The sequence below is a fragment of the Spea bombifrons genome, chromosome 2 (assembly GCF_027358695.1).
Source record: "Spea bombifrons isolate aSpeBom1 chromosome 2, aSpeBom1.2.pri, whole genome shotgun sequence".
Lineage (NCBI taxonomy): Eukaryota > Metazoa > Chordata > Amphibia > Anura > Pelobatidae > Spea > Spea bombifrons.
The window spans coordinates 65,734,409-65,758,605 of record NC_071088.1 but is presented as its reverse complement, the minus strand read 5'-3'; the positions used below and the strand labels follow the sequence as shown (position 1 = coordinate 65,758,605).

Here is a 24,197-nt window from a genome sequence, read left to right as displayed (position 1 = left end):
TTCTCACACCGTTTCCATGTCCCTTTCCTCTTTTCTGTAGCTTCTCTTCTTGTTCTTCTGTCTTCTGTCTTCATCTGCTTCCTCCCAGTATCAGCTTTGTTATCCAGGCACTTTCGCCAAAGGGCAGAGCGCACGCACCCTCTTCCCTGATAGGTGGACAGAGGGAGAGGCTGTCCCTGTGAGGTGCGTTGTGGCTCCGACCTTTTGCGGAAGTACTCCAAGATGCCAGAATATCACTTATGGCCACATAGAGAAATGTTTCTGCAATTCTCTTTCTCTGAAAGCAAATATCTCTGAAAAAATATGAGTGACAAAAAAACCTATTAGAAGGTGAAGTAGCACAATGTGCATTTGCTAATTAAATATTTAACAGGTGCTATTTTTTATTGTAATTTCTTATAACACAGCTAATTTACTTTTGCATCATTTATCGGTACTTATTACCACTTCTAGATACAAATTTTAATATTTGGACTTTCTCCATTAGATTGGAGTTTGACAGTAATAAGGAGCTGTTACTTGAGAGCTGGATATTGGTGTTATCTCTTCTATGGCTCTATGGTCTCATTAGACAGGATAATTCACCATAATCCTAAAAACTCCTAGTGACTTGAGTTTCGGCTGATTGCAAAGCTATTGGCCTCTTCAGATCATGTTAAATTACCTCCTAAATCATTTTCAAATGCCATTGTTATTAGCAAAGCTGAGTTCAAAGAGAGAAGAATCCCTAACAAATCTTTGAGCATCTCAACCTATTGATCTTGCCTTTGGATTAGTAATTGGGCAACAATAGTAAAATCTGATTTAGCTGTTTGGGGAGTGGAGGTTTGCTTACACAGCGAGGCTTTGCCTCTTTATTTTGTAGTGACACGTCTCCCTGAGAAATAGAAAAACAAAAAATTGGATTCTGCAAAGACAACTTGGCATGTAAAACGCAAGAAAACAGAGGAAAAGAAAGCTGCTAACACTTCACCAAATAGAACCCCTTTTCAAACAGAAATGTCATGATATAGGCTTAAAAAAGTACTGATCTTTTTGAAAAGTGAACGAAGAATACTTATCTACAATTTAAACAGTGAAATATAAATATTAGCATTAGCCACAGAGAAATGTAGAATGAATGACAAAGATCTTTTGACTAATCTATGTTTTGGTCTCAGAATGTTTTTTAATGAACAACCTCTATTCTGTCTCCTGGTAAAAAAGGAAAAAAACTATATAGAACAGAAAATCATTATTTAGAGTATTTTGTAGCCTTTTACACACAGAACAACAAACACATAAATTGCTCAGAAGTATATGAAATGTGAAAAGGTTATATACTTTGCTTATTAACAAAGTTTTTTATGTTATAATCTAAGATACATTATTCACAAGATTGTTTACTGTAATCAAGGTACAGACCAACAGGACAATGGAAGGAAAAAAGTGAACCCTAACCATCAAAATAGAGAAAATGTTCTAGCGTTCTAGAAAGGAAGCGCTGGTTCTTGTTCAAGAAATCTAGCAAAGAAAAACAGAAAAAAAGCTGTATAAAGGACAACTTGCAGATAACAGATATATGTAAAAAGGACAGACTATCTCTTCATTATTCTGGTCTTAAGAGAATATACTGATTGTTCTTTGGATTGTCTAAAGTTAACAGTATATATATATATATATATATTCAAACATTATTTTTTGCAACCCATAAAACAGTAAGTGGAAGCATCTGGGACTCTGGGTAAATATGGCAGAAGCAGGGCTGAACCCCAAAAGAGTCAATTTGAATAAACAAAACAACAATATATAAATACATCTTCACCCATAATGGACTTTAACCTGAATTTGTGGAGTATTAAATGCAGAGTTCTGGTATCAATATGTAATATCCAAGATTTAATTCCACAATTACACCAAATAGTATAGAAGGAGTGCATTTTAAGACTATAACAGAAATGCAAGAACATGAACAAATAGATATTTCCACGTATCAAGTTCAGTGCCTGGTCTCCTCTTCAATTACCACTCATTGATTGAGCTTCCAGAGACTTCCAGAGCTCTAGTAAAATTATATATAAATTTACAGTATGTGATCAAGGGATTTGAGAAGATTTATAAAAAGACAGATCTGCTTCATCTTCTTCCCACATACTATGACATTAACCACCCTTTTTGGAGATTGTTTTTCCTCTTGAAGTTAATTGTGTGGACTTGTATCAAAAACCAAATTTTTGGAAGAAATTAGTGTAAATTCCCTTAATATTGAAACATTTTTTAACAAATTCCTTTTGGTTTACTGAAGGCACATAATTACATGAAGAGCTATATGAGTCAGTGACACGTGTTTAAGCATTCTCTATGAGTTGCCATTGAATTCCCCGTCTTCATTTTTCCCGTGAAATATTTTCACTAATGTTGGAGTTCAGCTTGAGGTTACACACCTTTAATACGTGATGTTTATTTCACATCAAATGGACGCCGTAAGCCAAAATTCATGTTTTCATTATGAATACTTATGTAAACAAACAGCTATACCATGTGAGAATGTAATATATTTTAAATTAGATCTGTGTTGTTTAGAAGAGTTTAGAAGTTTTTTCCATAAAATTACTAGTACGAGGTACCAAATGCACTTAATAGTGAAAGGTAAAATTATCTGACCTCTCTCCAACCTGATTAAAATACACAAGAAAAATCTTGTTGCCTGGTCAAACACTACTGTACTTAAGAATGGCAGCATGTTTATATAAACATTTGCAGGAGGACAAGTATGTCTGGATCAGCCACCTCCCAAAAGTTAGGTGTTTTGGTCAGTGTTTATGTCCTGACCAGTTTATGATTTAAGTTACTATGTTGTCAGTTTGTTGAAACCCAATGTTGCCTATGGGGTCTTTTCCCATCAATTCCCCCACTTTGCTAAGGGAAAAGGTGCAAAGGAAAGGTGAACTGATATTAAATCTGTATTTACAGTAAGAAAAAAATGAATTTTGCTAGGGAGATGTTAACATATATAAAGTATGTATTTCAAGTCAAAAAATGAGTTTTAGTTTAGAAATCTCAAAACCCCCATTCCTATAGGCTAGATATTAAAGTACTCACTACTTATTAAAGAAAAAAGGTGGATTGGTGTTTGACCTTAACTAGGATACTTGAAATGTGTCTGTAAACCGTGTTTCTCTGAGAGTTAATAGAAATTGACTGCCTTATTTGTGGTGCAGTTAGCATGAATTTGCTTCCACCTTTCACACAGGCCTCTTGTCTATTGATCACACATTGATTGCTGAGGACAATGCAGAGTTTCTCTCCTTAAGTGTGAGATCAGATGGCCCACACTGTTCATATGGAGATAACAGGCTGTGACAATGGTTGTTTCATTAAATGAGACCAGTGTGATTGGGGAAAGCGAGATACGGAGAGGCAGAGGGGACAGGGAGGCGTCCTAATTGGGAGCAGCGGCGTGCGGGTTCATTCTGCTCTTTTGTCCCTGGGTGAGGAGAGGTATTTTGTCCATCAGGCAGGCGTCAGGCGCCAGCTCCAGGACAAAGGATTGTCTGCTGCCAATGTGGCTGGGGTTTCCAACTGCCCACCCTTTTCTATTTCCCAGCAATGCTTAACCCCTTCATGGCTTAGTCACACACAAAAGTCCCCCTTTTTTTTGCTTTATTCCCACTCTCAGTGATAGATAGTGAAACATAAGGACCAGGGGATGCTGAGAACTGTATGATCTGTGGTCAAACCAGTTAAACAGAAGGGCATATCATAAACTTTAAACACTGTTAAAATGTTCAGCAGCAATTTATTTGTCATAACAAACATTACTTTTTTTTTTTTTTTGCTTGGAACATACTGTTTTTTATGATCCACCTGCCTTTCCTTCTTTTTTATACTGTAAGGTAATCAATATACTAATTTCAGAATGCAGCACAGATGCGGACTACAAAAGACAGTGAAGGCCTTAGGAAACCTTTATTTAGGTGTAATATTGGCTAATAATTGGGATTTTGTCTGAAAATTTATTAGGGCCGGAATGGGGATGACAAGGCAGCCCTGGCAATTTAAGACTATTAGGGAAAAGAAAAAATGTCGGTGCGCTAAGCTAGTCTCAGGCTCAAATAATACAAATGTATAATATGAGGCCTACCAAACAGTGTGAGCATGCTACAAATACAGTGTATTGGCTGTACAATGTATACAAAAAACAAAAACTGTCTGCGCTTCTTACCCTAATAAAGTTGGCAACAAATATATAAACATACTATAAATGAGAGGTTTTGGTTATATGACTAGTGCCTGGATATGCATGGCCGCACGCTACGTCTTTATACTCACATTTGCCCGGTTTGCCAGATAGACCGTCCAGAACTGAAAGTTACTTCGGCTTTTTATGCACACACAGCTCTGTTCCAAGCATAAAATGGAACAGGTTTGGGCCTCATGAGTATCCTTAAAGTTTGAAACAAAAGTCTAAGGCAAACATTACAAAGTTTCAAGTTTTTACTTTCTCCATATGTTAAAAAATGTGAGCTATATCCCAAATATACAGGGTTAGGCTTATGCGACTTAGAAGATGATGGTGCCAGAACACCTGCCTTTTTAAAACACTGCTTTATTTTGTCCTTAAAATGAGCTTCTCTGCAATTATGCTGATATGTATGCAAGTAAGAAAAGGGCTTGAAAATGGTTTAAATTGCAGGAACAATGAGAGTGTCTCATAGATTGGGATGCTAAGATAGAAAAAGAGGTCCAAAAAGAAAGTGTCAGTAACTGAAGTGGAAAAAAGAACAAAACAAAAATCAGGAATGGATTGTGGATAAAGAAAGGGATTTAGCTAGTTAATATGTAGAAATACAGAAATACATTTTCAAAGGACTAGTTCTTCATTAGACATACTTGATAAAGAGAGGTGGTTCCCATTATAACAATATAGAGGGGATTATATATAAAAATGGGTCTTGATGTGTTGTTCCAAATGTGATTTTATCATCAATAGAATACCCACTTATTGGACCATTCCTTTTATTTGTAATGAAGATAAGACCACTTTTCATCCTTGTTTTACCCAAACCCAATAAATATGTTCAATTCTGCAGTGTAGCCATCAAAATCCTCCTTCTTACCTTCAAGGCTCTTTAACACTAACCCATCCTATATTTTTTCTCTGATATCCCACTATATTCCTGCATATCCTCTGCATTACATTCAAAACAGTCTCTACTCATTTAACAGCTACTGCTCCATCCCTACCACAGGACATTCACCAAGGGAATGTACTCTATAAATTTAAACAAGGGCAAAACTTATTTTGAAACATTTTGATGCCAAAATGGCAGATAACACATTATTGTGCACTTGCTAAACAGCATATGTATATAAAAAAGTTTAATATCATATATACTACCCTGCTACTAGAGGGGATTTCCCATAAGCCACCTGCAAGGTATGAGAGCTATTAACCTATAGTTGTTTCTTTTCCAAATAATGGCATTCTGCATATTGAAAGCAATTAACATTAAACAGCAGTACACGTCGTATTAATTAATGGCAAAATGAAAAGCTTAAGACCTGCAATTTGCAATAAATTACATATTATATTGGATTAGCGATAATATTTTATCTGGCTCAATCCTGATTCGATATATTATTTTTTAAGTTGTAGTTTCTTTGTGAAAAACATCTATTATCCAAGTGAAATACGGTATATTGATCCTTTTCAAATCGCAATGTTTGAAAGTCTCCAATTTCACTCAAATCCATTCAGTGTGTAATGGACATATGCATTAATCTACAGAAACTCTACTTTATAATGCCAACAATGCGTTCAAGGCATAAAATGTAATATAGATGTAGCAATTTTGGTCCAAGGAATTATTAAATCTATAGTAGAAAGGGATAACGAAAGTTTATGTGCCCCTGCATCTTCTATGCTGTACAAATAAAAGTTATTGACTAAAAAATCCAGTGCATAAAAACCAAATTGTTCATTTACATTTAAACCATAATACTTTACACAAAACCATTGTTTGTTGGATCTTATTTCGCTATTCAGTTTCAAATATTTGCATACAGCTGAAATTGTAATTCATAAAGTGAACATAGTGTATTTTTGCATATAACTTTTTGTATAATAGTATTGTTGTCAAAGTATAGATCAAAATATATCAGGATTGAGTCATACATTTTGCATCACAGACAAAATGTGTTAGTTGAGTGAATCTCCATACAGGAGATATATATATAGACCCTCGCAGCCATCACTTTGTCATCTTGATGCCATCCCTTACCCCCATTGTGTCTGCATACCTGCAACCATAACTAAGCCATTGCTTCCTCCTGAATAAAGGTAATAAAGGTACAGTGCAACTACCCTTTAAACATATTATTTTCTTAAATGTGGATGGTTCCCTTGTGGTTATGCATATGGACAACTACCATTATCTATCAGAAGTACATTACAGAAGCCATAGTCAACCTATAGTCCATCCCTCAAGGCTCCCAAACACATTGAATAATCTATTTCAACCTACAGCATGCGCATCTTGGTCTTTAATGCTTTTGGTCCAAGTTCTGTTATTGGTCCTATTTTAGCAAAGTTTAATCTCACTGTACCAAGTAAATAGTAATATAGTGTAAACTCTCTGAAGTAAAGATATATTCTGTGTACAAGCTCACTACCCTAAAGAACTTGCAATTATTTTTGGTGGGACCAATACATTTTTTCCTTAGCTATTCTCTTCCATTCTGTGCCTAGCGGGACAGTGTATAGACTATAACAATATACCTTCCATGTGATGTGTTTTTTATTTCAAACACATGTATGTTCCTGGTCTAATCAACATATTGGAAATGACAAAGCAGACGGGAAGAAAATCTGTAAACGCAACATATGTGCCGGAAATCTACCCACCAGGACTTATCATGGCACTTACATTTCAAAAAGATTAACTGTCACAGAAATAGAAAGAAATCCAGAACTGTCTACTGTGATCAACTGCTTCCCTGCTAGGCCCTCTGCAGGACAGCAACATGTAATTGCTTCTGTCCTTTAACTTGACTGGAAACCTGATATAAATGTATCCACATTGGCTTTATCTTTTTCATGTGCTCATGTGCTTTTATGATATGGTGATGCAGCAAACATACTTTTCACAACGCATTGCTAGTATGTTATAGTATACTACTACTCATATTCTGTTATTGTTCAGGATGCAGAAGATGAGGTGAGAATCTAAAATATTCTCTGGTAAGATGGTTTTGTAACCTAACCTGAAGTATAGTTCTTTTAAATGGCCTTAATAAGAAATAAAAAATGGAATGACTTCAAACTCCTAATATCTGCACAGCTCGGGCAATATCTACTTACTTGTACATTTCTAAAAAGTATTATGAGGTTTTGACTAGCAATGCTAATATGTTCTGTTATAGGTTTTTATATTAATCAGCAATGAATTAAATCACTAACTTTATGCTATCCAGCATGACTATGATATTTCAGGTCTCTGGGAGCATTGTTTAAAAATATAATAAAAAATGCACAGTGTAATAGTACATACATGCATAGCTTTTTCTAAAATCAGAAACATATATTATCTAAATATTAAAATGTGAGTGGATAGGATAAATCATATACTCCCTATGTTTAACTTTATTCTGCTATGGGTCTGCTAATTGCATAGTAAACTCACTGGTTTCTTGGAATTTTGTGAGTTTTAAGAGTTAAGAATGAACTGTGCTGACCATCAACCAAGTTTACGACCAAGTGGATTTCAGGCTTTAAATGTCTGATGTGTAGTCCAACACAAGCCATTGTTTCCAGACCTCTAGAAAACAATGCATTCCACAAAAGAGTATTTGCTACATATTTTGTACACCTTGCCTTCCCATCATGGCTGGCTCAGGTAGTTTTGGAGATGGAAGAGAACAGTGCAGCCCCAGAAGAGGGAGACTGGAGATCATGCTTCCACTGTTGCCCTACCACACTAGAGTTAAACCACCATCTTTTGGCTTCTGGAATAGAAAAACATTTGTTTGAAGAAGTGCCCTTTGCAGCTCCATATTTTAGGGCCATAGCCTGATATGGCTTTGAGGGCAGGACTGAGCAGCTTCAATTCTATAAAGCTTATTTGAGCATATTGGTGCCATAAAAATAACAGCAATAATTGTAATAATAAAAAAAATAATTGTGGAAAATAAAATATGATCATCAGGGAGACTGATGTTTTAAGGATCCTCAAAAGTATTATTAGGGTGCATATATATATATATACAATATTATAATATATATTATATTATATATATATATTATTATTATTATATATATATATAATATGGAATATATATAATATGGAATTCAATGTAAGCAAAATATGGAATACACAGACACACTTTATCAAAAATGTTCCATGTGTCTCTGGTGGAGGAAGGGTTTGAGTGCCTTGCCAACTAGTAGTCTGCTTACAGAGACAGTGTAGGAGACATGCCACCAAACACTTCATTATAAATAAACTGTTTGGATTAGAAGGCAACCCCCCAAAAAAAACTATCTGTTGTTTCTTATTTTATTACTTTCTGTATGGAATTCTTTACCACTTTACAGCAGGGAGGATGCTTGCAACGGTTAAAATCGAGATTTTACATAAAATCTGTAACTCTTTAGGGACCTTCCATACTGCGTATGTTTATTATTCAGACTATGGGGGGGAATTAATTATGGGTAAATACCCCAAAACATTTTAAATCCGTATTTATTCGTGTTGCAAAATAGATTAGCTGTATCCTAGGCTAATTAAAAAAAAAAAAATCCAGTTACCCCATGTGTCTGTATACACTGCTTGCTGAGACTTTTAATAATACTGCCCCTTTATTTTTTTCATAAATGAAATTTGATTAAAAACATTATTATTATTAATGTTGCTGAAAACGTTAATATTATCATTTAGTTATGTTACAAAGTAAATGTGTCATTCTGGAATAAATGGATCATCATATACCGTATTTAAATGTTAAGGGAATCCAAGGAGCTGCTTATTCTGGAAAGGCGGTGTGGATGCAAACATTGTTAATTTAACCGTGCTAGATATAATATAATACTGACATGACACTGTATACTGAATAGAAGCAGAGGCAAGCAGTATTTATTTCTTAGCTTTGTGCACACAATCTCCCCTAGACCAATTCGTCTCAGATTGCAGCTTTCAAGATTAAACAGAGATATCTTTAAATTACACACTGCTCATCCCTAGAGATTTCCTCTTAAATTCGGAATAAAATGCCTTTCCTCTCCAGAGTTCAAAGAGGTTGTATGTTACATACTGTACATGGCTGTCATATAAATATGATCCTGGTTATTATATTAGTATGAAACTATGAGTGGTCCTAAATATAGCATTGTGCAAGCATTCGGATAGAAGTATAATGTGGATGTTTTCAGGTATAATAACTAGAATGAGTATACGAAAGGTTTTGTATTAACAAAGAAACAACACATGCTGGGGAAAACATATATATATATATATATCTATATCTATCTATATATAAATATAGATAGATAAAGATATAAATATATATAGAGAGATATATAGTGAGTTGAATAAATGTATTTATTTTAGGGAAGAATACGGTAATCGGTTGTGTGGAAGCTAATGTGTTCTGTACTAAGCACTTACCGATCTGAGCAGCTAACAGCCTGGGCTGCGATCTCATACCTGACCCATGGACTGCAATGAACCTTGAACATGCATTCACTTATAAAGGCTAATTATCACATTATTATTATTATTATTATTATTATTATTATTATTATTCTCGTTGGGTTGCCATATAAACTACCTCTCTAGATTTTAATTGAATACGCATTGTGCACATATAAATCCTACCTCCAGCGACTGCAGGTGTGGGGCTAGTATGGTAGAGACACCCGATCATAATATAGGTAGTTCCAATATAGGTATTGCATCAGTGTTATAAATCCACACCTAATGTGCAGTTTGCGATAGTTAGAAGCATTGCTGGGAAACTAACAATTACGATTAACCCTTTCGCTGTCTAAGCCCTTATCCTAAATGCTTTTAGTGTTACATGCAAATAATCTCTGTGAGGATTTGACATGTTGTGTAGCCGAATAAATAGGTTATCATCAATTTAAATTATTGGTGTTTGTCATTATGAGCCTCGACGTTATATATATAGATATATAATTATTATTATTATTATAAGTGATGTTGCAGTATATTCAATATTCAAAATATTAAGCGAATTTCGACTAATCAAAGTATGTAAAACATAATTATAACCATTAATATGCTGTACAAAAAAAAATAGAAAAAAACAAATGTAAGAAACGAGCGATAGAAGAAAAAAAAACTTATATACAAGAAAAAAACAGTAGGTGGCGCTCGAACATTATCTTTTCACTTTTTTCCTTTTTTGTGTTTCAGTTTGGCTAATAAATCTCCCTTAGAATGAGAATGAGCTAATTGGTGAGGAAAGGGGTTGTTTATGTCATCATTTATTGCTTTACCATAAAGCCGTGAAGTTATACTTAAAGCAAAAAATGAACCTCCCATTCTCGTGAGATGTACGTTTAAGAAAATGGATCACTTCAAAATGTTTTGTTGCCTAAGACTGCTGATTACAGGGCTGTCTGTAAATTGACTCTGGTTAGGGACTCTTGGAATAAATAAAGAAACCCTAGAGTGGATTGTAATAAGATATATTCAATAGCTATAGGTAGACAGAAGACAAAATACATCCATACTGCTGAGATAGCATTACCACAAAGTGTGCAAACTCCTCTCAAAGTGTGCAAATCCCATGAAGTATTTAAATTTACAAGTTTTACTTAAATCATCCCTGTCCCCACTGTCCTCAAATATATTTATTTACACTTCAACAATAGATAGATGAAGTCGGCAAGGACAACATCTATTTCAATATTTATTTTCTTATTTGTATACTACAAAATCTTGTTTTTCTGGTGTCACGTTATTTCTTTTGTATACAGAAGACTTTTGGTTTCAGGTCTGAAAAAATGTTCATAATTTGTTGTTTACTGAAGACTCCACAAGTCTAAAATCATGCTAGATGCTCTGCAGCGTAAAAGTAATGTCAATAATAATTAAATGATAAAAACGATTTAATTTATCAAGAGACGGTCCAGAATAAATCAAAGGATTAAACATATTTGAGAATTCATATTCACAAAGAGCGTATGCTGTATTATACTAGTGTCTAAATAATTCTAGCCTTAGGTGATTCAGAGTTTCAAGTCATATGCAGGACCAAAATATTTTATTTCTTGTCTCCAATAACCTCTGGTTACTTCTATGGTCCTCAGCACCTCATGAGACACGAGTTTCCTCCACAATGAGAAATATGTATTCTCGATCTGTATTATCATTATTAGTATTGATTATTATTATCATTGTTATTATTATTATTATTATTATTATTATTATTATTATTATTTGAAATAATGTGTTGACTTATTAATAGACCGAGTGTTTCCTCTGTCATCCAAAGTAGAGGAAACATTGAAAATTTTATATATGGTGCCTTGTGCCAAAAAACATATCCTGCTTACTAAAGGTTTTTGTCTGGAACCATTGATTCTTTCTAAGAATAATCGTGTATGAAATCTTTGGAAATGCTTTAGTCGATTGGGAACCAAACCCACTGTCTCCTTATATAATAAGTGTTACACTCGTTTACATACCAATAATGTAAAGCGGATGTTTATAGGCATGGAAGCATTTTAATCTTTCCTGATCAGAATGAAATGCAGACAGCATCGATTTATAACAGATTACCAACATCGCCCCTAATTGGAAATAATAACTAACATTCAGATCTGGACAGAATTCAAGCCATACCCGATACTAGGAAACAAAGACCCAATGTGGATTCTGCAAGTCCACCTTACAAACTGAACTCTGGTTAATCTATGTCGTCATAAATCATGCATTATCTATATCACAGATGGGTATTTTATATAGATTCCAAGACATCGCTATACCTTAATTAACCATTTATGAGCAAAGCTTTGTTCAAAAAAGATAAGATATTATTAAAATAAAACCCTGGTCTAGCAGAAATAAATTTCCTAAAGCTATGTTAGGAAACATAATTTGTTTCGGTTTTATGCTTGTAAAAAGCATATATAGGTTCATATTTTCCTATTCATTTTGCATTTAATAAATGTGTCCGTAGATAGTATTAGAGGTCTGAATTTATACGAATATTTCAGACTGCAACAAGAAACAAATCTTTTAAAAACTGCAAAAGGTATGTTTACCTCCTCAGATTAATAAGGTGGAAAATACATTTAATATTCTCTAAACATCTGAAAAGTAAAAAAAAAAATATTCAGTACAAAATATGATTGATATATTACAAGAAGAGTCCAACTTATAAATAATACAGGTAATGAAATCAAACCGTTTCAATTTTTTATGTTTTTATTGAAAGATGTGAGAATTTTCCAAAAAAAAAAAAAATGAACAGATAGATACCCGAGTAACCAGCACGTTTCAAATCATGTATCTTAAACAAATATAGCACAGTTTGTGATAATTATACTTTATTGAACTGGAGTGAAAACAAAAACCTGAGGTTTATTCCTGCATTTTATACCCCGCTCTGTAAATTACATCATGGTTTTATTTTTACCTTAAAAAAACAAGCCTTTACTGAATGCAAGGATGGCACATGATTGACCTAAATAACAGGCGGGATAAAAAAAAATTTAAGTAAAATAAAAACACAAAGAAACCATATTGTATCTCCTTCAATCACAAAGAGCTAAATAGGTTTTAATTTACAATATATATATATATGTATCAGGTAAACTGAAAAAAAAGGAAAATTAGATGTGATGAATTTTTTCTAAATATTATGTACACACCATGTACAACTCTTAATAAATTAATACCAATTTGCATATTTTGGGATCGTATAGCTTATTTACAAATTACTATTTTTCATAAATATATCTGGCATACAGGTAGAAAAACCCCTAGTGTACCAGTTTTCTGATTTGGTGAAGGATGCAGTTTAAGTATCTGAATTCAGTTAGCAATAGCATTTCATTTTTTTAATGCAATATTATATTTTATTACTTTTTTTTTATTATTTAGTTTGTATTCACAATCGGATTAGACATTTTTCATATCTGGCTAGTGTTTCCAAATGTCAGCTTTAAACAAACACCTCCAAGACCCCCCCCCCTTTCAAGAAGAAATTTAAGGAATTTTTGTTCCCCATTTGTCCATCATCTGCTTGATTCAGTCTTTGCATTCTTGGGCAATTTCTTGTATTGTGTATTGTGAGTAAGAGAGGAGTTCCATCACAATAGCACCATGAGTCTTTGATACCTCATAAAGATTGTCCTCTATCCCCATGTAAGATGTTTGTGACCTCAACACTCTATTGAATATATATATTCGTGTATATTCTTCATTCTTGGGTACTTGGTGTGTGTAGTTATATTCGCACTCCTCTTTGATCGCTGCCCATTCCTTTAAATAAATAGTTTTGCTGTGCTGTACAAATTCCCAGTGCTTTCGAGCCCCTGTTGCTCAGGTGGGTAGTGACGCCAACCGTTGGTCACTTTGGTGTCTCCCTGCCAGGTGAGACTTCTCTCTGGCTCTCCAAACCACTGACCAGTCTCTGGATATTCTGAAGCTCGTTTATGGAATCCTTTATTGAGCCCTTGGGTGAGTGAGAACTCGAGTGAGATCTCTTGTGGACAGGAGTGTCTGGGATGGGGCTGGACTCTCGGCTGCTGCCTGGTTTAGAGCTCTCTGACCCCAGGTTCAGGCTAGCTGGCAATCCAGTGGTCAAGAGGTTAGTGCTGGGAGGAATGGTCACGGGGATCTGGTAAGGGCTGAAGCGAAGGCGAGGTCTTGTGGTGCTGAGGAAAGGGTTCCTTGGCATAGTGGTGGTAGCGCTGGTGGCTGGCATAGCAGATGCGGCTGCGGCAGCTGCTGCCATATAGGTGTAGGGGTATGGGAACAATCCCCCAAAGGTGGGCATTGGAATCCCCTGTAAAAGAGAAAGACACCATCATTTTGTGAGCTCACTTCAACTCTATTTCTAGCAACCAAAATTCAACGAAATATCATGGTATGCTGGATTACAAAGCCTTCATTTTATCACCTACATTGCACACTATAATAAGAACAAGTTTACTTCATATCAGGGAATAGTTAAATTCAATTTGACTAAAGTGTACTAATGACTATATACTAATTATATATCAGGTTTATTTGGTGATGTGCAAACATTTTAAATTATATTTTTTTTCTAACATGTCTCCAGTGGAAGATCGGTGCTAAATGGAGCCGGTCATAGGGTTATGTTTTGTTCCTTTATTAAACATTCCAACACAAAATGCACCTTAAAAGCCATTATTAAGGTTCACTGTTAAGACAATTTCTACAGAATTATATCCTCGCAAAGATACATACGTAACACTTTCTATCCTGTCTAGATCCAAAGAAGCTGTAAACATAATTCATTTATTTCCCTTACTAACATATATTTATTCAAAGCAGTGATAATGGGGAATATGAGTGTTCATTATTAACTCTGTAATGACCACAGGCATACAGCTACTTGAAGTGGAGATTGTGTTATCTGTAAAGGTATACAGTGTCAGAGATTCCCTAGTTTCTCTGTAGGTAGAATTAGCTGAGCCGTCTGAACAGCTCAGTCCAACTTGATGAGAAATTGTATCCTACATCAATGTGATATCTAAGTATATTCTAAGAGAGTGAAGATGCCGAAAGATATTTGAAAACTCTGTATCACATTCACTCAACTGAAAAAATCAAAAGGTTACAAAACGCCTGTTTGCCAAAGACTTCAACTGAGCGCCATTCCAAGCTTAAATGGGTAAAGATGTCAAATACATTTCACATCAGTCACTCTAAAACAGGCACGTTTGTTTCTAAATGTAAATTCTTACAAAGTAACTGTGTGTGGGGTAACTAATATCCAGTATTCCAGGGAGGAGAATAAAAAAATACAGCAGACAAAAAGAAGAAATGCTGCTTACCTGAGAGGCCAGCATGTGCTGAGAAAGGTGAAATGGGAAGGGGTTAGCTGCTCCAGTAGCCCCCTGGACAGAGGAGAGGGATCCATTATCCAACCCATTTGCTCCCGTCATAGAGGCCAACAAATGTCCCATGCCCATAGCAGAGAAAGCCCCTGGGGCCATTGTAAACTGTCCTGGGTGGATGAAGAGCGGCTGTCCAGGATTCAAGGGGTTAAAAAACTGTTGGCTGTGGAGACCAGAGAGAGCTAGACTCTGCAGGTGGCTGGCACTCAAGTGTGGAGGGCTATCAGTCTGTACCATGAGGGGGGCAAAGGTCTCTTTACTTAAACTTCCACAGTCTGTGTTTTTGGATTCCTCTTTCCTCCTGCTCTCCAGCTTGTCCTTCTCTAAACCCCTTACACTGAAGATGCTGTCACTGTCCTTGCGAGTCTCTGGTGACTCAATCTTCTTTTCTGGAGTGGATTTCTCTTTGCTTTTCTCTTCTAGCCTGGGGCTACTAGGGGCAGATAGAGTCCCTCCAGGACTGTGACCTCTCGCAGTCCTTACTTCACGCCTTTCTAACTCCTGATCGCTGTCCACACTGAATTTGTCTTCTGGAATAAATAAATAAAAATATATATATATATACTTATTGCCATATGTAATACATTACAGAAAGCTATAAGAAAATCAATTAAAGTCTATTAACTGCGTCATATACAACACTTATAGCATGTATTGGTGGGCTGCCGTTTTAATTTTTGTCCTATGTTTATTGTGTGATAAAAAGAGTTAGAAAATACAATTCATTTAAAAAATTAAAATAATATGAAATCTATTGTATAAATATTTATGATTCTATATTCTATGTAATCACAGAATTATTAAAAATAATAAATAATATTTTAATTATGTAAGGGATATGAGATTCCTTGATAGGCCATTTACGAGTTTGGAGCGTTAATACTATATTCAAAAAATATTTCCAGTATACATTTTTAATTTGAGATATATAGATGCCTTACTTTTGAAGGTTAATACTAACTGTATATTAATAATAACTGATATTAACTGTAATACTGAGGCATATGTAAAAGCAATTAACGCTTTAAAAGGCCAAGGGCAATAATAAAAATTAGGAGTCTAAAACACTATTCAATAATGTAGTAGCAATATGTATGACAAATAAACACCCAATACATAATTTAATTTAAAAGGTTTAACTACTATACGAGGCTAATGTGTGCACGTAATAAAACATTGGCAAGCTCTAGACTGCGATAAGGGGATATTTCCCTTATGGAATAAAGATAATACTGAGTTACACAAATCCTAATTTGTGTACAAAATGCAATTTATCTCCGAAATTTAACATAGATACATTTTTAAGTATACAATAAAGTTCACAAGTACTGCAGCAGATATAATAACTGTCATGATAAATCATGGTGTATATTAAGATGTATAATACATATTACAATCACAATCTTGATGCAGCCATTTACATACGCACTTACTATTAATAATCATAAAAATAATAAAAATAATTTATTCTGAAGCATTCCTGTTTCCTTGCAAGGCAGGTATGGATAATTTGGGGGAGTTCGTTTTTATTATAAGAGATATTTAGATGTCTAAAGCAGAGGTCTACATTTTCAAGATATGATTTAGTTTCTAAAATGAATAAGTAGAAAACTGCAGGTGGTATGATTTTATATAATAAGATATAGTAGGGAATAATAATAATAATAATAATAATAATAATAATAATAATAATAATAATAATAGATATTTAGTGTTCTTTCATACTCTCTTCACTAACCAAAGACACAATACGAATGAACCAGCATTTACCTCTGTTACTTCGACTGAGTCTCAATGGACTTTGCTCTGTACCCAGGGGAGAGTGCAGAGTGTCCCTGCCTGGGGCAGGATCACAAGAAGAGGCATCTGATTCTGCCCCATCTCTGTCTGCTTTACACTGGTCTTCATACATCCGCAGAGATGGGAGGGTGAGTTGTTTTCTTAATAAAAAGAAAAGCCGTGAAAACAAACAATTAATCACTATATATAATGATTCGAATCGCTATCAGATCCATTTCCGAAGGATTTACTGTATAATAGGACAGACCGTATTGTTAGTAGGCATTAGTCTATATCACATTTCAAGAAATTAGGCTTCACTATAATGCGGTGCTAGGAATAAAAACCTCAGTACAAAAGACTTCGTCTAACCCTTCAGAAAGCCATTGATTGCATATTAAATATATTTACCTTTTCTCTCGTCTTCCATTACCCGTGTCTCTAAATCCTTTAGCAAAGGGATTGTTATCAATTTTGAGCTGGGTGATCTGCAACAAGATATGAGATGAACATTGTTAATCAGTTAAAAAAAAAAAAAGTTATTTTAATGGGAAAAATACAAATATATTTATGGCTATCCCTGTATATATATATATATATATATATATATATATATATATATATATATATATATATATATATATATATATATGTCCTGAATGCGGCATTGAAAGGGTTAACCGTGCCCGGTAACCTAATACGTTAAGGAAGACACTTTGCTGAGAAGGATCACATTCTAAAAAAGTACACATTTCGGCCTACGAAGTTATTACCTTAAATTACGAAGTTGTCAGCGAAGGGGTTAATCATACATTTGGCATTCTATACATTTTTTTCTGTAAATAAATGTATTTTAGCCCTTAATCCCTTCAGGGTTCATACAGTCAGAGGGGCTGAGCCCTACCTAGTGTAGGTTCCCATTTCAAACAGTTTAAAACACAGAGCCTCCTGGTTTAACACACCACATGCTTTATTAAAAATGATGCTGAGGTTTGGCTTGAATTATTAATAGAGCTTTAATGATAGCAAGTTATTTTTCAGAGCCCCCTGGAGGAAACATGGCGACTAAGCAATGCTGCGTTGGTTAAAAGCTATTCTTATCTCTCACATAAGACTGGCTTATGGGGCAAGGCCACATTAGATGAATTAATAATTCATACTTTTGAAATATGTCCCCTTAGATGCCATCTTTAAAAATGCATGTCTGATCTTTTTTATGTTACATTTTCTCAAATTGATTTTTTTTCAATGTGTTTGCTTCCAATATATTTGCACTAGATCGCTGACTTAGTGGGACCAGATCTCAAAAAAATACCAATAAGTATTAATTAAGATTTATTTTTTTGAAAGTCGATTTTATTTTCTAAAAGTGCATAGACATCCGGCTAATTTTAAATTGCATGCTAGCAATTAGCAATCATATGAAGTACAACATACATATCTATTTAGCATATGGGACATCGCGTACAGAAGCGCTGATTTATACACAAATAATTACGCTGAAAATATCTACGCCGCCAATATAGATATACTTTAACGTCGATATTTTTGGAAGATAGAACTGTTTTTGCAACTTTAAAAAAAATAAACGATAAATGTCTAGTCAGCCATAATAATAATAATAACAATAATAATTTTTTAAAAAAACTTAGAGCTCTGGCCAGCTATTTTTTAACCTTGTGTTAACTCCTTGTGTGTGCTGCTGGTTAATCTGTTGCAAGCATTAAAATTCTGAAAGGAAGCTCAATTTGCAGCAAGATGCTCTACTGCCTATCAGCTATGGACAGCTTGTGGCTGGGCTGCAGCCTAAATGCTCTTTAATCGATCGTGACTCTGTGCCATAAAGTTTACGACTGGAACAAGCCCACCAGGACCCTCCGACAGATCTGTCAATTAACATCAGCAGCAAGGGGTTAAGGTGTGTCCTGTACTTTGGCCAAAGAGGATGTTTACACTTGTAAACTTATATGGAAGGATTCTCCCGGTGGCTTAGTAGCTATATAATGATAATAATATAGCCAAAGAAAATATAAAATATTAAAATTAAATTATAAACAAAGCCAAGTCCTCTGTATTTCTGAGAAGGGGATTTAATGCACAAGCCGCATGCTATATAACAGAACCACAACCTATTAATTAGCCTAATAATATGTTTTCCAACATGCCATAAAATATTTTATTTAAGGCAATCGAAATGTCTAAGATATTATTAAAAATAGGAATGTATCTTAAATGCACAGCAATTTTAAATATTATAAAAAGACTAACTTGTGGTATTCTAGAACACTAAAACATTTACAAATTCCTATGATGTAGAATAATTTTGTTAGACATTAGTAAGAATGACTTTTTTTAAGAGGCAATGGAATCGTTTATCTTACCTTATCGTTCTGATACGCAGTCACAGCTATAAAATCAGTCTCTGGAAATACATAGGTTCTAAACGTGCTATAGGGGAGCTTCAGAATGTCATTGGCTCTTACTATATGGAACCGGGGCTGATACTTGTGCATTGAGTTTAGGATAGTCTGAAAATGAAAGAAATTTCGTTTGTTAATAACGAATACATGCATCTTAAGCAGTTCATGTTATATCTGTCTGTTGCGATTATGATATATTAAATATACAATATGTTAAATTAACATTGCGTACCTTAACCTTATACCCTAAACATAAATAATTATAATTTCATTATCAGCAAATATTTGATTTTTCCCGGACATAGATTTACAATACATTACATTACATTAACTAAAATACATTGACTAAAAATATTTCTTGAAACTAAACTAAAATTGTTTTGGACCGAATCCTACAGCCTAAAGACGTTTGTAAATATGATTTATGCAGATGAAAATCCCTTTGTGGTCAGAAATATTGCATTAACACTATGAAATGCTATCCTTATTTCAAAAAACATTAAAACGATTGGGTAAAATAATTGTGCTTAAAGAGTCATAAAACGAATCGATCTTATACTGTTATATCAATGGCAATCTAATATACATATTTATATATATATATATATATATACAGTACTTTCTAGCCAGGCGTGCAAATCCCTACGGCAAAAAAAAAATCCATTCATCTGGCTGGCACGATCCGACTATACAGATGGGCATTGATTAAACTGTGTACTGTCCAATTTAATATACAATAATTCTGACTTCCAGAAAAACAGATTTAAACCAAGGAGATGAAACCTTAGCAGATGTATTAATTAGACGTTTCCCCCTTAAACTAAACAAAAATGAAATTTAAATACGTTTAAGATTTACAGCTTGTAATTGTTACCAAGATCAATAGTTTTTACACTGAAACAGTCTACATCTAATACGAATGTATATTTAGATGTAGGATTCATATCTTCGCATAGTTATATGTATGCATATTTGTACGTATACTCATGTATCACTGGTTTTGACATGTTTGGAATTAAAATGTACACAGGGCGAGCCTTAACCAGAGTAGCATGAATTTGGAGTGGAAAATAATCCAGATTTGATGCTACTACTTCTGGAGGTTGGATTTCAAGCAAAATGTGAAAACAGTGTCATTACAGAAATGTATACAAGTTATACAAGTGATAAATGTAGGTGTAACTGATAGCCCGCTAATGTTTAAAATGGAATCAGCTTACTAAAAATGGACTCTAAAAAAAAATAACATAAAAGAGATAGCAGGGATGTCTATAAACCCTTGGATTTTTATGATTCCTTCGTGATAGATAGATAGATAGATAGATAGATAGATAGATAGATAGATAGATAGATAGATAGATAGATAGATATGAATGTTTATGACTGATTCAGGGATATATCAATAATGTTAACATAAATCTAATGTGGAACAGTAAGGGGTTAATGTCGTTTCTGAGAGAAGGCTGACTTGTAGTATTTGGTATTAAAAACGCAAATTCGTGTGTTCATAGATCTGGCGATTTTTCCGACTGGATACAGAGCCTACGGGTGTCAGGGCCTTTTTCTCTGTGGATACGGTAGTACTGCTAACTGCCTGTCGAATTGATTGACTGCCACATAAAGTCAGGCTATGTCTCTAAATCCTGTTAATTACCATATCAAAAAAAAACTTAATGGTCCAACATTCTCTTTTATCTACTTAAATGCTTGTCAAAGGAGCTAGACATTGATTGTGCGAAATCTGGATAAGTAAACAAATATACTCTAGAAATAGGAAGATTTTAATTCGTCTTGTAAGAAGGCAAAAAAAAAAAAAAACCCCAGTGAAATAAATATTTCTAAACAACTAGAAAAGTCTCAGCTGTTAAGCTTGCACATGTATTTAATAACACAAGGATTCAATTTCTAGAAAAACCGACAGAGGTTTATTCTCTTTTAACTCTGCCCACACCATCGACTTGTTAAAAATTCTTTATATCTCTTGAATCTCAATGAATAAACAGAAATGTTTACGTTTTGGGGGTATTTGTCTTCATAGTACACCTGTGAGCGGAGCCAGTATTTTAGAGAACACAGCTTCGTGTGCTTGCATAACTCCACCTCGGAATTACCCTTAAATGATAATAACCAATATACTTAAAGATAAGGATAACCCATATCATTTTTAATTATATTTATTTCTCTATTTTTTGAGGATTAAGGGAGACTGCGAGGGTATGGCTTGAAGGACTTGACCACCACACTGAAGACCATCCAGGCAGCCCAGTCAAACTGACCTCATTTCTGGAGCTTTATTTTAATCCTACACATTTTTACAGATTTAAGGGCAATCTATGGGAGATTCTTCATTTTAAGAAAATTATCACGATTTTTTTTTCAGTTACCAACTCTGGCACGTTTTATATGCTATAATATTAAAGTGTACTTTACAACTAACTCACATATGCACAGTAAAATCCTTATCACACTATTTTCAGTATTAGTGAGTTTTCAAAATTAGGCTTTGTACATCTGATATTAAAAATGTACAATGTGTTTAATTAAACCGAATACCAATACTATTCACTATTTCAAAACAAAATAGATTTTTTGGGGGAATTTGCCCTGTGTAAACCATTTGTTAAGTAAAAATGTAGCATTTCTATTTTCACACATTTCTCCAGTACACGTCTGTTTGGCAATTAATCCCAGATTCAGAATAAACAATATTTAAGTAAATGCATCGTAAACACTTAAGATATATTTTTATTTCAATTACAAGGTAAACCCTGCCCTTTCTTTTTCCTTTTTATTATCTGGGGAGATCAGAATAATTTTCCATAACCTATGTATTTTCAATTACGTCTGAGGTCTTACTAGAAAATAATTCTGTAACAATGTATTTCTATTGAGAAAGTAACCAGATTGAAGATAATTTACAACTAACACGGCGTGTGCCATATTGAATAAATATCAAATAATAAAGTAAATGTGTTTTTCACACACGTGAACTCGATAGAATCCGAGATATTTATCACTGAAATATACAATTCCCTTTCCTCTCCAATGACTTCTGCTAATGTCCTTGATAAAAAAAAAAATAATAAGATCCCTTTCTGAGAGCACATATTTAAAAAATATTAAGGGCCAAGTTGCAGACCCTACAATGGAACACATAGGGTTAATCGATTGGCACAGTGTAAGTTGTTACAGTGGGTTATCGCCGAATGATAAGAATATTAGAGTCAGAGTGATACTTACAAAGCCATGCTTGTCTGAGATATTGTTGGTGAGTTTGAGCTTGTGAAATGCAACAGGTTTGGCCATCCACTGCTCCCCTGTGGCAGGGCTGTCCGGGTGGATGTACATACGTTTTGGCATTTCTGGATCAGCTTTGCCAGCCACCATCCAGCGTGAATTATGGAATTTGTACCGGCAGTCATCTGCTGCAACTATATCCATTAATAAAATATATTTGGCCTTCTTGTCCAGGCCACTCACTCTTACTTTAAAGGGAGGAAACATTCTCCTGAAAAAAAAAAAGAGTAGAGAAGAAAAGGCATTTTCAGCATTAAAATGGTCTAAAAATCTTATTTATTAAAGAGTATAGCACACATAAACATAAATGTTTATAAACATAACCTACTAAATCGGATTGAAATCAATGAGTCTTAAATAATGACATAGGAAATAGTTTGCCCTGGTTATTGCTTAATTGAATTAGATATTCTATATACATAAATATATACAGCTATATGTGAATGTGTACAGGCCTGTGTTTATAGCAAGACAAACAATATATAAATCACAAAATTACCAAATCGAATTAATATCATATTTTTGGTCCCCTGAAAGCATATATATATATATATATATATATACATATATGTGTGTGTGTGTGTGTGTGTATTTCACATTCAGGATCTAGAAGGCTCTTAATACAACTCAAATGTTTAATGCTAATACCCTGTAATCATATTCTTCTGCAGAATGACTTAACTTCTTATCTTAAAGAAAGACTAATTGCCAAGCAGGTTTGATCACCAGATTATTAATATTTAGTAAGTATATGCGTTTTTTGGCATAACACATTCACTGTAATAAATCAAAGCCAAAACATATACAATCATCCTGCCATAGAAGTCAAACTGAAAACGTTTAAATTAAACGTATTCAATAATAAATGTATCCATAAAAAATAGTTTTATCTGTTACATAGGCAAATACTCTCAAGTTTACAAGTTTAAGTGGGTAATCCTCATAGTACTGTACTCTTTTGAACTATACACTATGATACTGATCCTATTTAACCACGGTACAAATTCTTCATTTTTTTTGTCCATATTTTCAAGTTACTAAAACTCTGCCAAGCTGATCATTAAACCAAAATCAATAAAATCCCCTGTTCTCGTATTAAAATATAAAAACATATGTTACGTTTAAGGCAAAATAATCCTAAATGTTATAGTAGTCCTAGGGGGTAATCGGAAGCTTACCTTCCCGATTTGGTGATAACCATTTCGGTGCCCAATTTGTGGAACTGGTCCCAGAGTTCCTTGGCTTCCAGGGTCACTTTGGGGTCGTCTTCCACCTCCTCCTCCGGCTCCAGGCTCTTGAGGGAGCGCAGATGAGCTGCTTGGTGGTGGTGTCCAAGGGCCGAGACATGCAGCCCGGCATCAGCCGCTCCGGCGAGGCTGGGGTCCGTAAGGGGCTTTCCCAAAGCAGCCGGGGGCAGAGCTAGAGCCGGGAAGAAGGAGGGCTGTGTGGCTGCTAGGAAAGCAGACATGGGGAAATCGGCTGGTCTGGGAGGGTGAAAAGGGTGATAAGCCATCGCAGTCCCCAGGAAAGCTGGATCTCTCATCGGTGCATCCAAAAATCCAGGAGAAAAAAAAGAGGAGCTTCCCAACAAAGCTGAGTTCAGA

General features: G+C 34.5%; 1 protein-coding gene across 1 annotated transcript; it reads right to left on the bottom strand.

The window, feature by feature from the left end:
* Window positions 1-12,539: 12,539 nt before the first annotated feature.
* TBX2 (T-box transcription factor 2) lies at window positions 12,540-24,161 on the bottom strand. Its single transcript, XM_053454573.1, has 7 exons — window positions 23,772-24,161; window positions 22,537-22,804; window positions 19,258-19,404; window positions 17,288-17,364; window positions 16,868-17,037; window positions 15,035-15,627; window positions 12,540-14,019 (listed from the first exon to the last, which is right to left on the bottom strand). Exons 1-7 carry the CDS (start codon window positions 24,134-24,136, stop codon window positions 13,582-13,584), a joined length of 2,058 nt encoding a protein of 685 aa, XP_053310548.1. The 5' UTR covers window positions 24,137-24,161; the 3' UTR covers window positions 12,540-13,581.
* Between the last annotated feature and the right edge of the window lie 36 nt (window positions 24,162-24,197).